Source organism: Protopterus annectens, chromosome 10.part0 (genome assembly GCF_019279795.1).
Source record: "Protopterus annectens isolate FY-2018-M chromosome 10.part0, PAN1.0, whole genome shotgun sequence".
NCBI lineage: Eukaryota > Metazoa > Chordata > Ceratodontiformes > Protopteridae > Protopterus > Protopterus annectens.
In genome coordinates, this window is record NC_056744.1 from 1,356,742,636 (window position 1) to 1,356,758,301 (window position 15,666).

At 36.4% G+C, this 15,666-nt stretch overlaps 1 protein-coding gene across 3 annotated transcripts in view; it reads left to right on the top strand.

The window, feature by feature from the left end:
* LOC122813597 (zinc-binding protein A33-like) overlaps positions 1 to 15,666 on the top strand; it is a 104,733-nt gene that overhangs the window by 19,715 nt on the left and 69,352 nt on the right. For all 3 annotated transcript variants that reach the window (XM_044086007.1, XM_044086009.1, XM_044086008.1), the window contains exon 3: positions 14,848 to 14,943. In XM_044086007.1, the coding sequence (XP_043941942.1) occupies positions 14,848 to 14,943 (96 nt within the window). The remainder of the gene's footprint in view (positions 1 to 14,847; positions 14,944 to 15,666) is intronic.

Below are 15,666 nucleotides of genomic sequence, written 5' to 3' on the forward strand. Positions count from 1 at the left end.
GAAAGGTATGGTATGAGTTATAGCCTAGGAGTGCTGGGGTGCTCTCAGGAGCCTTAAACCAGGTTTCTGTTACTGCACAGATGTCTATGTTCTCCATACAGAGGAGTGCCTCGAGTGCATGCATTTTGAGGTTTGGACTTCTGGCGTAGTAGCATTACCCTCAGTTTTTGATTACTTGTGCTATTTATGGTGGTGGGTTTGTCTTTTGAGCCTTGCCTAAAAAAGGCACTATGAGGGCGGCAAGAGCCTTGGCCAGTATTCGAAAGCCTAAGGGTGACAGGTGCAAGCCATCTCTTGCACAGGCAGACAGATACTGGATCCCCTTTGAATGACACCAGAAACTTAGCCAATTGTTGAAAGTGATAATTTTTTTCTTTATACTGTGGCATCATTCTTGGTGAGGGCAGGGTGCTACTCTGGCTACATGATCAGGTAGCTGTTCCATGTCTCTCTTCATGTAGTCCAGGGAGGTACGTCTCGGGTCATTTACAGGTCATTTACACCAACATGGACAATGACGAGTTGTATTTGTACTTGTTCTGGAGTGCTTGTGTTATGTCGTGGATCCTGGCATCTGACAGGCAGTTAACTGTAACCTTCTCCTTGTCCAGCCTAGTTAGTTGGACATCAGTATGCCTGACTATAGAGTTACCTATTACTAGTGTGTTGGGTATGTTATTTTGCGTTTAGGGCTGTGATTGCATGGCACATTGATTATGTGAAGTATGTGTTTCATGGTTGTTGATGGGGTGTGGAGTTTGCTTGGATGTCTGCTTTGGAGGTCTGTGTTGCTTTTCTCACATCTGTCTTTTGAACTGTTGGTAATGGGTGATTCCATGTGATGCAGACTTCGACATTTTCTATGATGCTTTGTGGCTCACATTTCCAGTGTTTTTCAGCTACTTCAGTACCATAATTGTTGCACAATTCCCAGTGCAACAGTCTTACCACATTATTATGCCTTTCAGTATATAATCCTTCTGTCATTAGTATGTCACAACCAGCAACAAGGATTGCCACTGTTTCCAATTCTGTTTTACAAAACCTACATTTGTCTGTTTCTCCCACATGTTCAGTGGACTTTGGTGTGTACTTAGCTTCTTTTGGTTTGAATTCTCCTCTCCTTAACCATTTCATCATCATCGTCCATCATCCATCATATTTTGTCCTCATGTTTCAAAACTTTCACTACATTTAGGTCTTGTAAGGTCAGCAGGTATGTGTGCAATCCCACAATTGCAGATTTGTGCATGTATCAGTTTCAAGGAGGCCCATACCTCCTTTGGAACTGGGAATATATAATCTCGGTATGCACTGATTTTTATAAATCATTTGGGAAGCCTGAAGAATCCTTCTTGTTTTCCTGTGTAATCTATCCTACATGTTTTGGGGCCAGTCAATTACTCCAAAACTGTAAGTTGGGACAAGAAGAGAAAATTGGTTTATAGCTTGAATTTTGTTCCTAGATGTCAACATTGTTTTCAGGTTTAATTTTAAGTTTTCTAAAATATTCCTTACAGATTAATCTTAAGTTTTCTAAAATATTCCTTACTAAGTTTTATTCACATTTGTTCATGTTTTGTTGTTGATCCTTCATCAATTCCCAAATATTTGTACACTTCCTCTTACTCAATTTCTTTTATATCACATTCTTGTTCCAAACTGATGTTTTCTTGGTGCTGCAGTTTTCCTGCTTTAAAGGTTGCTGTTGCGTATTTATCAAGACCAGATGACATTCTTATATCATCTGAAAAAGTTTTGATTACCTGCAGTTGTGCTTTCAGTTCCTTATCTGATGAGCTATACAGTTTTAAATCCTCGACAAAGAGAAGATGTGAGGTCTTTACACTTTGTTGTTTTCTAGGAGCCAAATTATTGCCATGGCCTAATCTGTTAAGTAGACAGCTTAAAGGGTTAAGGGCAAGACAGAATGGGAGAGGCAACAGAGATTCACCCTGGAATATCCCCCTTTGAAGTTTTATCCCTTGAATAATAATTTGTCCTTTATCATGGCTTAATTACAAAGTTTATAAGTTGTCGGAAGGCAAGTTATTGGTCTATAAATTTTAGGATAACTTGCAGGTTCACGCTTAAATAGGAACATTGTTTTTCCTGTTGACAATGTTGTTGTCTGTTCGGAGTACGCATATAAATAGTTCTTACTCATGGCTAAATCTTCATACAAAGATATTAATACTTTTAGCCAGAAGTTAGGTACTGCGTCTGAGTCTGGGGTTTTCCAGTTGGAGGCTTTTCCCAACTTTATCTCAATCTGTCTTTCCATTACCTCATCCCATTTCATATCCTGTACCTTTAAACTTCTTCTTCTTTCTTTTAGTTCTTCTATCCATTTAGCATATTTGCTATGTTCCAAAGGATCTTCACAGATATGTATCTATTTCTGGGTGGTCTTTCAATTCCTTTTGCCTTGTTTCCCAATTCTCTAGAACTTTTTGGGATCATCAATAAATTGCTTATTTTGCACTTTTCCTTTATATTTATCTGTATACCTTCTAGTTTTTTTTGCCTGTACTGAGATTTTTAGTTTACCGTTTGCAATAGCGCAAGATAGATCCTGATCCATTATAATACTGGTTTTATAACATCTATTTTTTCTGAGTATTTTTGTTGATCTGTTCCCTCTTTATACTCTTCTAAAAAGTGACCCTTGTCTTAATTGCTTTATAGTTTTCTCTACTCAATATTTCCATGACGGTATTCGATTTCTCCCCTTCCTTTCGCGTACTACCCTTCCTTTCCCTTGTTACCATGTGTTCTTGTCGTAGAATTTTATCTGTTATTAATTTAGCTGTAATGTATCCTGTTTACTTCGGTTATGTCGCATGGATCTCTATGGACAGTCCTAATTACCGTGTTCATTTGTTTTATTAAACTTCTGACTTTTTGGGTTTTGCTGTCCCTTCTTTCATTGATCTTAACAGGTCTGTCTCTATTACATCAAGCAGCTCTTCTTTTAGCTCATTTTCTTCTTAAGTAAGGGCACATTCTTTATTCTCCATTTCCTGCAGGCATTCACATTCTAGAGAGTTATTAGCATCTCCCTGTGGCACATTCTCTTCAATTTTATCCTGTATCTTCTGTTGCTCTGTCATGTGGGAACTCGCTGGGCTATCAATCCTCAACATTGCCTGCATCAGAGTTGCCACAGTTTCCTGTTCCTTCCCTTGCTGTCTGGCTTCAAATGAGTGTTTGTTTATACTGGTTTCCAGTGGAAGGCTGCAAAATAGCTTCATATGACAACTGCCCAGTTGTTTCCTGTTCCACTGGTTTTTCCTGGTTTCTCCTTAATTTGGATGTCCATTGCTCTATCCTGCTGTGGTTTCTGAGTTAGATTTTCTACACTGAATCCTTCACCTCGTAGGTACTCCATAACCTCAGTTTCTATTTTTTTTAATATCTCCATGACTAATCTTCTTTTCTACTTTTCCTCTTTGTCTTATTTTTTTGTATTGTAAAGTTTTCCGTGTCCAGATTCCTTTGCCTGCATTCTGTTTTGTTGTATTGATTTAATTTTGCTTTCTCCTTTGCATAAATATTTACACCGTATTAAATGTTTTTTTCCCATATCCATATTTCTTCTTCAGATGTCTCCTGATTGTCTTGTTTCTCCGTACTTTGGGGACTCATTCCATCATGCGGTGATGCAACTTGTGTTAGATCTTCTACACCAAATCCTTCACTTTGCAGGTATTGCATTTCTCTGTGAGAAAGTGGTAATGGCTTGCCAGGCTGTAAAGCAGCCAGCAAATATTTTGTCATAAATTGCAGACAACTGATGATCAACACTTTGAAAAAAAATAAACAAGAAAGATTTGGCTAAACACCTTTATTGAATTATCACTTGTGACACAAGCAAATTTACAAGTACAAATTATATTAACATAACAAACATTATAGCAATAACCCACGCCTGGGTGTGGGTAATGCTGGATTTACCCATGGTTGGTGTGGTTTGGTCACAAGGGTGAAGCCAGAGTGGCCAAACAAAAGCCAACCGTGGGTAAATCCAGCATTACCCATACCCAGAAGTGGGTTATTGCTATTTTACGACATTATTTAAGGAAAAAAAAATTACTTTTCTTAAATAATGGCATTGTATAATGCCTCCTTGCTGCCCTTTTGCAGCTGTCTGGTATTCTGCAGCAGTTCTGATGTACTGCGCATGCATATGCCTACACAGTACATCAGAGCTGTGGGCAAAAGCAATGGAGAAAGCAAGATCTCCATTGCTTTTTACAAACTGTTTCACTATGTTAAATGGGATTAACGTAACAAGACAGCTTTAAAAAAGGCAACAGAGAATCTCCGTTGCTTTTTTTAAAGCTGTCTCGCTATGTTAAACTCATTTAATATAGCGAGACAGTGTGAAGCAATGGAGATCTTGCGTTCTCCGTTGCTTTTTCCTTTACCAATCAGTGTGCACGTTTTTGAATATTAATGGGGAGTTCGTTTGTATAATATACTTTTTACATATGTTGATTTATATCCTATAATCTAAGCAATATTATATAAATTATTCAGTTCTTGCCTTTTTTAAACCAGAAACCTCTTTCTTAAACCATCATTTACTACATAGGCAATCTTACATTTATATAAATGAAAACAAACCTCACCGACACAATCTTAGTCGCAAGTATTTTATATCACAAGCCATACTGACGCACACAGTTGCAAACATTATATATCCCTTGTAATCTACCCAATCTTTCTCACTCAAATGTTACATAGCTCATTTAAGTCCTGCTGTCTTTTAGACCTCATTCCTCCCTTTTATGTATTGTTCCCACAGCTGACATTTTTTTCCTATGTACTCCTACCCTTTTTGAAAGATCTCAGTTCCAGTTGTTTTATCTCTGTTACTATATTCACTACTTAATTTCTTATTTCTTCTCTTCATCTGAATATCAGGACCTTGTATCAGATATAGTCTAGGATTCACAGCAGATAGTGTTGGTAGGCGAAGGCAGGGTCACTTAAGCACATTAAATCTAGGGCAAGGGGAGTATTTGAAAGAGGGGAACAGTCTTAAATAGCAAGAAATGAATAGAAGAAGGGATTAGGGACTGGCCCCCTTTAAGGGAATTTACTGGAGTCCTAAGAAATGAGAAGCAGGTAAATTAGTGGCACATTTGTAAGGCTCAGCAGTTTAAAATATGGCAGATGTCACTGTTCCAGAGTCCACACGAGCCTGGTTTGTTCAGACACAGAGGTGTTTTAGCACAGTCATTTGTGAGCCAAAGACTTTTGATTTTTTTTAACCAGCATGACTATGCAGAGACGTTACCTGCATGCCAGAAACATTGGCATTTTATTCACGCAGAATACCATAGTCTACAAAGGCTTGTGTTTATATGCCTGAGACTTAGATTTGCTTGTTTGAAAGGCAATGGTGAACGAACTTTCCCACCAGTGCAAATCCTGGGTGAGGAGAGGCTTTAAGTTAACTACTGTGTTTGGTGTCATAAAAGACACATACACTTGCTTACTGTCACACTGCTTGCTTACCTGTAAGCAAATTGGAGGAATGCTAGTTAATGTATTTGGGCTGTTGGATGAAATCAGAGTACCTAGATAAAACCCTCACAAAGACAGGGAAGACAATTACACATGACACAGAAGGATCCATATCCAAGGACTTGACCAGAAACCAAGTTATGTGAGATGACAATGTTACTCACTGCACCACTGTGTTGAGCAATTACTTTTGCGCACATGCTGTCCAAGCCTCCAAAGATGGCCAGTTATTGTATTCAATGAAGATGTTGGATTATGATGCAAAGTGAAAGTTTGCGACCAACCTGTCACTCGTAGATACACTGCAACACCAGTTGTGTATGCATACCTAAGCCAAAGCACTGACTGTTTTACCTGATTTCAGCAAATACAGTACTTTCAGTGACTGATTTTGACAAGTGAGATAAGTGACCGTTTAACTGTGATCAAGCAACAGAAGGGATAAGTTGCTTTTATTCATATAAGACCTCTGTACCCATCAGTTATAAATACTTTGGCTGTGTGTATCTCAGCTTTACAGTTGTAATTGCAAAAAAAAAATGGCCATTGGCCACAGTAAAGTATTCCAGCTTGCCTCACACAAATGAATGCTAAATGTCCAAGGCCCGATTAATGACTGTTTAACTTGATCACAACTGCAGGGTCAAGCCATTTTCAGTGAGACAGACCCTAAATTCTGCAGTTCTAACCACTTTTTGGACCATATATTCCACAGATGTTTGTGTTAAAATTAATGGGCCCAATAAAATATCTCGAGCTTGTTTCCTACAAACACACTGTATGTACAGTTAAGTGTTCTGTCTTACTTCATGCAAATACAGTGTAGTCTTGCCAATCCAGATTCACGACTCTCTAACCTTAACCTGAGGAAATGACAGCAGGGCAAAGTCACTATTTTCAAACCAAAGAAAATAAAACTGCTCAGAGTACCACAGAAGAGTAACTTTACTATATTAAAACCAGTAAGCTTTCACATAACTGTGGTTCATCAGGTTAAAAAAATACAAAGGACCAGAGTGTACTTTGTAATCAAATAAGTCAATTACATATTAAAGTAATTCTATATGATTGGATTTCACTTCCTGAATTGCCTTGCATTTAATACAATGCTAATATTTCCATTGAAGTAAGCAATATAGGAAGTAGTATTGGTTTTATTTTTTGTCTGGTTACGTTTTAACTGCTTGAGCTTTTTCTCTGTCACTTTCACCTACAGATAACCATCCCTTATACCCTGCAATTATAGCCACTTTGTTGACCGTGCAAACTTCAGATGTCTGATTGTGAGAAAAAATAGTGACCGTAGTACTGTATTTCAACTTTGTTTCATAAAATAGTTGCCAGACGGAAGTATTCCAACTTGATTCACACACTACACATTAGTCCTACAGAGACAGATTAATAGTTTAATTTGAACAGATGGCAACAGGTTCCATCATTTTTTCCCACAGACAGCTTTGTACGCAGCAATTATAGTCACTTTGACCACATACATGCCAAATATCTGACTATGATTAAAAATGGTCACAGTGGATTTGGGCTTATAGCATGTGTGATATTTCACTAGTGGGATATTTTGAGGACTTATGGCCGAATTGCAGTTCAACTGCAGAGGCACATGGCTACAACACAGTCACCGTGGACATATGCACAATGTCTACAGCTGCAGAAATCAAGGGCAGGGAGGTAAAGAATATTTGACTCCCCAGTAAAGCAAGCAGTATAGCAGAATGCCTGTGGCCCTGATTTGTTTAATCATACTAAGTGTACAAGCACTGTGACCTAAAATGTTTAGTAGCTTTAACTGATTTTCCAATGTGATTACTTGGAACGCTAATCTGTATTTGCTGCACTTGTGCTCACAATCCATCCATATCTGTCCCAAAGGCTTCAGTTTATGTCCTGAATGCATAAAAAAACAGGCATTGACACTTGTATACTGTAGCAGATAGGTTCAGTACTTTGAATGTAGATTCAGACATTATATTGTGTTCAGCTCTGTCAAGCTTAAACATCACAATCATGCCTTTAGACAGATTTTCCGACCAAAATGTGTAATTTGCACAACTTGCAATATAAACTCTTTGCAGTTTGCCATTACTACTTCTACTGATAACTTTATTACAGCAACTATGTCAAGAATGAAAAGGTGCCCTAGTGATCTACTTCACCTGCCTACTTAAATAAAAACAAAATGTGTAATAGATGTTGACTTTATAAAGCTTTACTTCAGAATACACGGTCATGTCATACACCAGTTCCAGTAGCATTATCTTCTTTAAATATACATATACTCTTTAAGCTAATATATATTATATATTTAAGATAATATATATCTATGTATGTGACCGACACTTGTTTATGGTGTAGGCAGATAACATGGATTTGGCTCCAAGACATTAGCTACACATTTTCTGGGTTCCACACAGTTTTTAATGGGCCAACCTTTCAGTGGTCATGGGGATGAGGACTGAATAAAGAGAAGTAGGTTATCTGAATGTAATAAGAGTAGTGAATCCCTATCACTGATGCTGAGTTTGGGACTGTTAATAAATAAGGAATATTAAAGGCTCAAGGATGAAGCCCAGCCGGGCACTAGAGTGCAGTGGTTCTTGTCAGGAGAATTATTTTTTTTTTTTTCCTGGCCAGTTAAATCTGAAATCAAGTCAAATGATTATCTCCAGTGTTAAGACCACTATGCTTGTTCAAAAAGAGAGTATGGCTACTGAAAAAGATGTTTTGACTAGGTCAGTGAAGTGATGCCACTAAGCAATTCATTATCCATATTTTGAGTATAGCTGTGCACAATCAAATTAGTCTTTCTTAGTCAGTGGAGATAATGCTGTATGTGTTGTATCTTTTAAAAGATGTTATTCTCAAGGATTTTCTGTAGGATGAGCAATGTGGGAAATAAGTGTATGTTTGCAAGCCTAATAGAGGCTTTCTTGATTTTGTAATCTGGTAACACTGAAGCACTTTCAGGGTATTAAGAATGCAAGCAGAAGATAAAAAAGCAGTAAATGAATATGTGCCAGAATAGGCATAATGCTCTTATGTCCTGCTTTGAATAGTCTTTATTTGGAGATACTTTAAGCCATAGTTTAGAGGTGGGAAGGTTTCTTAGGGATTAGGAGATGGTGACCCTGCTGAGATGAGGGGAGGCATATAAATCTTCCACTTTTTTGTCAGAGGTGAGGAGCACGAGTAACTTAACTATTCAGAGTTGAGTGGAATGAACTGCTGGTCTCAAATCAGTGCTGACATAAATTTCTCATCTTCTCCCATGAGAACACTCTGGATTTGCTGATTGTTTGAGCATTTTTTATGTTGATCAGTGTAGTTTACACAGTGCATAATCAGGGCAAAAACAAAGAAAAAATGTAACTGCCCCAGGAAGATCCATTTGCGTTTAGGACTTGGTTTACTGAAACTTTCCCAGGGTACCTTTATAACTTCTCATTCTAACAATACCCTGTGCCTCTGTCTCCATTCTACAGTTTCTTCTTGTCACTAAATATGCTTGGCTGGATTCTAAATAGTCACACGCTACATCTGCAGAAAAAATATCATCCCATCAGTCAGCTTTTGCTCTTAGGTGATGATCTGTAGATTGGTGACCTTATTTGCCATTCTGTTTTGGTGTTTTTTCTCAGCATTTTCAGATTTTATTGTAATTTTAAATCTTCTCCTTCTATTGGGGTGTCCTTACCCTTTTATTTTTGCTGTTTTGGTTAGTTGAACTTTGGCCCTAGTTGGCCATCACAGCTCAGACTTCTAACAAATGTGACTATATCAAACAGATTACGTGGGCTGACACTTTTGATGTTGTCTAGACCCCCATTATGAATTTTTGCCTTGTGATATTTGTGCAAAGTTTAATGAAGCTACTTTTAATGAGGTGAAGATACCAGGTTTTACACTTGGTTTCAAATTACATTCCCCCAAAAAATATCTTCTAGCAGGGGTCTTAATCCATGTAGACCTCAGCTGTTATTTGTGGCAATTTTCAAAGTAAAAAGAGCAGTCTCCCCTATCCTTTTGGGTCCCCTTCTAGTCTTCTAGAAAAGCCACGCTTCCAAGGCATGTTCAACCATTTTTTTCTTAAAATCAGACCAATTAAGTTCTGTGCGTTGGGTCAATTAAGATTAAAGCCACGCCTTCTATAGGTCCAGGTGTTCAAACAGTGATGGTAAAGAATTCTTTATCCATGATGTTTGCTTCTACACCTGTGATAACAAAGTCTTTGGACATCTCTCATCTTATTTGCTGATACCCCAGCTCAAGGGACTTTTTTGTTTTTTCCCCTGCAGTAGGGTGGTCTCTTACCCTTTTTGATCACTGATTATGCTGAGCTGTCCTGGACTATTGTGGAACTCCAACACAGTGCAGATCTCTGTCTCACTCTGACTTCTGAGTGGTTTGAAAGTGCAGCTGATTCAAGTGCCCATCTGTCTCCAGGACCATTTGGGCAGCATAACTGTTGAGTTCTGCAACACAGGTACAAGAATACAATGATTTAAGGTCATATTCTCCTTCATTGGCTATTGGATTCTTAATGTCATCTCCCCCAGTGTTTTTTCTGATGAATCAGTCTGGTTCTGTGTTGCCTCCAGGTATTGTAGCTTGTAATTGGTTCACTCTTCAGCCAGTCCCTACATTTGCCGTCTCCAACATTCAGTGCATTGTGCTAGTGAGTTGCAGGGAGCCTGTGGCCGACTTTAAAGCCATAAAAAGGGTTGGGTGTGTCAGAATCCTAATGTTATCCATAGGCATGTACATTGGAAATCTGGGGGAGAATTCAGCAGTGCATATGTAGAAATTTGACTGACATGCCAGCAGTGATCAGAGACTGGTGGGAAAATAAAGACTGGCTACTGACCAACCTCTCTTGTGGAGGTTTTTGATCTTTTGATTTACACTAAGTTTTAGTTTGCCTTTTATATTATTTATCAGTGTTATTAGCAACATTCAATTTACTTTTCTTTATTTTGATATTCATGTTTCACCAAAATTGTTCTCTGCCAAAACTTTTACTTTGTTGCCTAAGTTATTTTATATGTGCTTATTTTTGCCATTGCAGTAGTTTCTCTATTTTATGTAATGCCTGCCAACAGAGCTTTGTCTGTACCCACCTTATTAAGAAATGCAACCTACAAATCAAAAATTCAAATTAAGAATACTGAAATTTCTTTATGGGGTATTAAGGAAGAAATTGGTGATTTAAAACCAAATAAAGTACCAGGTCCCAATAGTTATATAGCCAAATTTTATCAAACCTTTTTAAATTATCTTGCACCCATATTTTTGGAACTAGTGCAAATGAAACTAATGCATCTGATGACTAGTTCCAAATTAGGCGAGACTTGCAGAGATAGTTCTAATTAAGAAAGAAGGAAAGGACGATTTAAAGACAGAATATTGCCTCCCCATATTGGTACTAAATTTAGATTACAAAATAATAGTGAAAGTAATCAATGCAACATTATTACCACAGTTGAGGAAAATTATTTATCTAATGCAAATTAGTTTCTGCCCAAGTAGGAGATTAACTATTAATATAATCAATTATTTCCTATACAGAACAAAGCAAAGTTTTATTAGATGCAATCAAATTTGATGTGGGCAAGGCCTTTGATTTAATTAATAGACACTTATGATTGGTATTAAAATATTATAATATTCCTACATCTTTGATTACTGTTACGGAAAACCTGTATGCACAGATGGACGCATATCTCAAATTAAATAATATGATTTTACCTACATTTAATTAAGTTACGGGAGTAAGACAAGGGTGCCTATTATCAGCTACATTTTTTATCTTACAGTATGTCTGTTACTTTATAAACTTTAAGAGGCCGTATTAATAACTGCCGTGATTTAAAAAGAATATACATTTGCATTTGTGGTGATTTTAATGGTCATTTCAGAGGAATTTAATCAGGAAATAAGTTTAGTTTTAGAAAGTTTGAGTGAGCTAAAGATTTGATTAGTTATATAATTCATTTTGAGAGATTTGAAAGAATGTTAGTAAATTACACTGAAGAAAATTCTAATTTAAATCAAATTTCTATAGTTAATGAAATGAAATTACTGGGAATAATGATTAGAACTCATTTAGATCAAGTTTTTCAGAATACATATTAATTTACAAAAAAATAAATATTTAAACAAATGGATAATACATCTTGTTCTTTGCTAGAGAGAATTGCTATAATTAATTAAAATTGTATTTCTACCTTTAATAATATTTCCCTTACAAAATCTTTTAGTTCCTCCAAAAGAACAAAGGATATCACAAGTTAAGGAAAATAGAAGCATTTTTTTATGGAGGGGAGAAGTCCCCAGAATTCCTTGTCAAGTAAAGACATCATGTAAAGAGCATGGGGGCTTCAATTACTGGACTTGAATCATTATGTTGTAGCTAATGCTACCACAGATTTAATATTAACATTCACTATAATAATAGCCTTATTTACCAGTTAATGTTGGCTAAATTGGATAACGCTAACTGTCCTTTGTTCAGAATACTAGTTACACAAGCTTCTGATTTTGTGTACACTTTTAATACATAATTCCAGAAATATTATCATTAATTCACAATATTAAGCTACACTTGGGGAGCTGTTTTATGACTCGTTTTTCTTTAATAAGATGTCTATTACCTGAGTTGAGTAATTTATACTGATTGGAATATGACTCCAAAAGTAGTAATATTTCTGAATTAATTAGTAAACTAAGAGATGAACTGAAAATAATTGTTCAGGGAATAGGTAATAAGTATTATGTAGATATCAATGTCGTGCTGTGTTATGTAAAATGCAAGTTAAAAATAACTTGACTGAAATATTCTCAGGTTAAAAACAATGGGAAAATACATTATCTGCTAAATTTTAGAAAGAAAAATGGTTGAAATTATTATCAGAAATTAAAAAAGAAAACACTTGTGAGTTAGAACATTATTTATGCTATGCATTTTTTCTCGGAACAGACTTTTTTAATGCTTTATATTAAAATTACAGCATATTGGCATTGTGGGTGTGAACCAGCAGGCTTACTTCACTGTTGGAGGTTGCATGAACCAGGTCAAAACTACTGGAAAAACACATGAGAAATTCTGAAGATAATGATAAAAGATGAGATTGTTGTTGTTGTGTCTTTTGGCTTTTCTCGGTTAGGAGTCGCTACAGCAGAACTCCGGTCCACTAATGATTGGCAGTAATTTTTACGTGCTGACTTGCCAGGCCTGACGCACAACCTTCAATGAAGGAACGCCCATTGTGTTTCAAAAATTTTATTGTTGAACTACTTTAGTCTGGAACTTGGTCTTAAAGTCACATATAGCTCTAGCATCAGTGGTAAGTGAGAGAATGATCTTAGATAATTGGAAAGCATCACTGATACCAGAATTTGCAATGAATGGTGGAACTTGTATATTACAAATATACCAACTAAGTGTAATAAAATGTACAGAAAAAAGTGAAGCATATCATTTGTTGTAATTTTTGTTGCTTGTCTTCTTTTTTGGTTCTTCTAATTTTGATTTGATATATAATTTAAATTAGTAGGTACTCCAATAAAATATATTTCATTCTAGTAAGATAATCAAGATATTTTAGATATAGAAAGCTATGACTTTCCCTGCTAATTACAAAAACCCTAGTATTTTCACCCTCTGTTTTCCCTTTTTTCCCTTTCTTATTGAGTATTTGGTTTCTCTGTTTTATCATTATTAATTGACATTTGTTTAAGAGGATTTAGTTGTTATTATTTAAATATAAAACAAGAAATGCAACAAACATTTTTGCTATAAAATGCAGTAGCACGTTGCCTTGACTAAGAACAACGTCTGAGAGCCATATGTTTAGAATTGGTGCAGGATAAGAGTAGATTCTGAAGAAGGTTTGTAGAGCAGATATGACTGTTCAGGCAAAGCATGTGTGTGCTAGACGAATGTTTTTAGAATGTTTTTCACTGCACTACAAAGAGCATTTTCACCACACTGAAAGTACTAAAAGACTGAGTGGTTTTAGGTGGCTTAATGTTTCCCCCCTAAAGCAGATCAGCTTGTGTTAGGAGGAAGGAGTGCTGACTTGTGCTGCATTGCACAAAGCAGGCATTGGAGGTTTACAATGCAAGTAGATATGGTTAACAGAGGTACAGTAAGGAATATTTAACAAGGATACAGCAAAGAGCAGCTAGGGTAAAACAATTTTAATGCTGTATACTATCACATCTTCTATACAATGAGAATATTAAGAAGGCTTGAGACTCCAACCCCTCTGTTGCCAGCTACCTCTGATTCTGCCATGTGCCCTGCAGTCATCTTTTTGGTGGTGTCTGGTGCAGGAATATGGATATATCCTGTTTAAATCATCACACCCTCAAGTGTATACCAGACCACTATATCTGTCGGAGTAGAATTATAACAGAATGTGTGTGCATGTATGTGTATGCACACGTGTGCATGTGTGTGTTTTACCTTTGCAAGTCCTTATCAAATGTATGCCTTATTTATGATGTGATGCCTTACCAAAGTGAGTCGAAGTGCTGTTACCTGAGAACATCACAATAAACACAATAAAATATATATGTCACTTCAAGCAAGTAACTTTTTTTTTTTCTGGAATTCAAGTGTAGGTCTCCGTGACAAATAAATATAAATGGTGTCAACTTATCGCATGTCTGCCACTTGCAGTTTCGGGCTGGTTACTTCCTTGTTCTTTCCTCCTTTTAAATTGTTTTGGGGATGGATTTGCAAGGAATTAATTATTTATATGTTTGTAGCCAGGTTTGGACTGTTATCCTATTTGTTAATAGTAATACTTTAGCAGTTGGGACTGTCTACAGAAATCAGATGCGAGATGCGTAGAAAAGATTGCTTATGATAAGACGCTAAATTTACAGTATCAGTTCAGTATGTTAGGTGAAGGCACTTGGAATCTATAATCGGTAGTTTTTGTCAGAAGAATGTTCCAATGTTCATAAATGTCACCATATTTCATATCTCTATCATTAATTTTTCTTTGGAAATATATACATGTAAGTAAGCCTTTTAACCTAAAAAATATACATTTTGAGTATTTTGCTGCTGCAATGCAGGAGCAAAAGAAAGAAATTTGAAGTACAGGAAAACAAATAATTTGTTCATGTAGTAGAATTTGTAAATGTCATGTGTTGATATTGAAAGACTGTTCACCAGATTTGCATTGCACTGCTGTCGTATCCATATGCTCTGAAAAGTCTTATTACACGTTCCGTAACATTGTTGCAGGATTATACTTTTGGTTTTATCATGTTTTGTTTCTACAGAATGAGATTCTAGATATATCTTTAATACTTGAATCCCAGCTGGAAGGTCTCAGAACACAAAAGAGAACACAAGAGCAGAAGAAAATTGATACTAAGGTATATGTGCAGATCAGTTGTTTTATATGTCGTAAAATTAGAAATATTTGAGAATACTTTTAAAAATTGAATGTTTTTAATAGCACATTTTTTTAAGACTGGTAAAGCATTATATAAAGTATTTTATTATATGTTCAAAATGTTTGTGTTGCCTGCAGAAAAGCTACAGTAGCTGTTAGGGTACCTAGAAAACAGTGTTGCAGGGTCACAGACTTGTAATAGTATTAAACTTGCGTATCATTTCTAAACTCACCTTCTTTGCTGATTCTGCACATTAAAGACATTTTTTTTATCTTGCAGCATTTCAAAACTTGGAAAGAGCCAGTAATATGTTCAAGTATGTTTATTTCATTATGTGAATGTTTGCTTTTCCTGCAGAAATAGTATTCTGAGTTTCTGAGAACTGAGAAAAGTCAAAATATATGGTGAGCTAAACATATCGATGATTTAGTGTGTAAGGACATTAGGAAGTGCTTGGAGTGAGATAGACTGGGTAACAATTCCTCATTCTGATGTGTCAGTAAACTAGAATATGAACCAAACGTCAGTAAAGTGCCCTACCATCTCTACCTGCATTCGCAGTTCATTTGAGACAGCTTACTGGTGGCGAAAGTAAAGGGACATCATCTTCCTTTGTTTCCCTGTCTCCTAGTAGCCCTTTCTCCCTGAAGCAGTTCCTAGCACTTTCACTCTGCCCCATTTCCCAAGTCACAGCATTGCTTT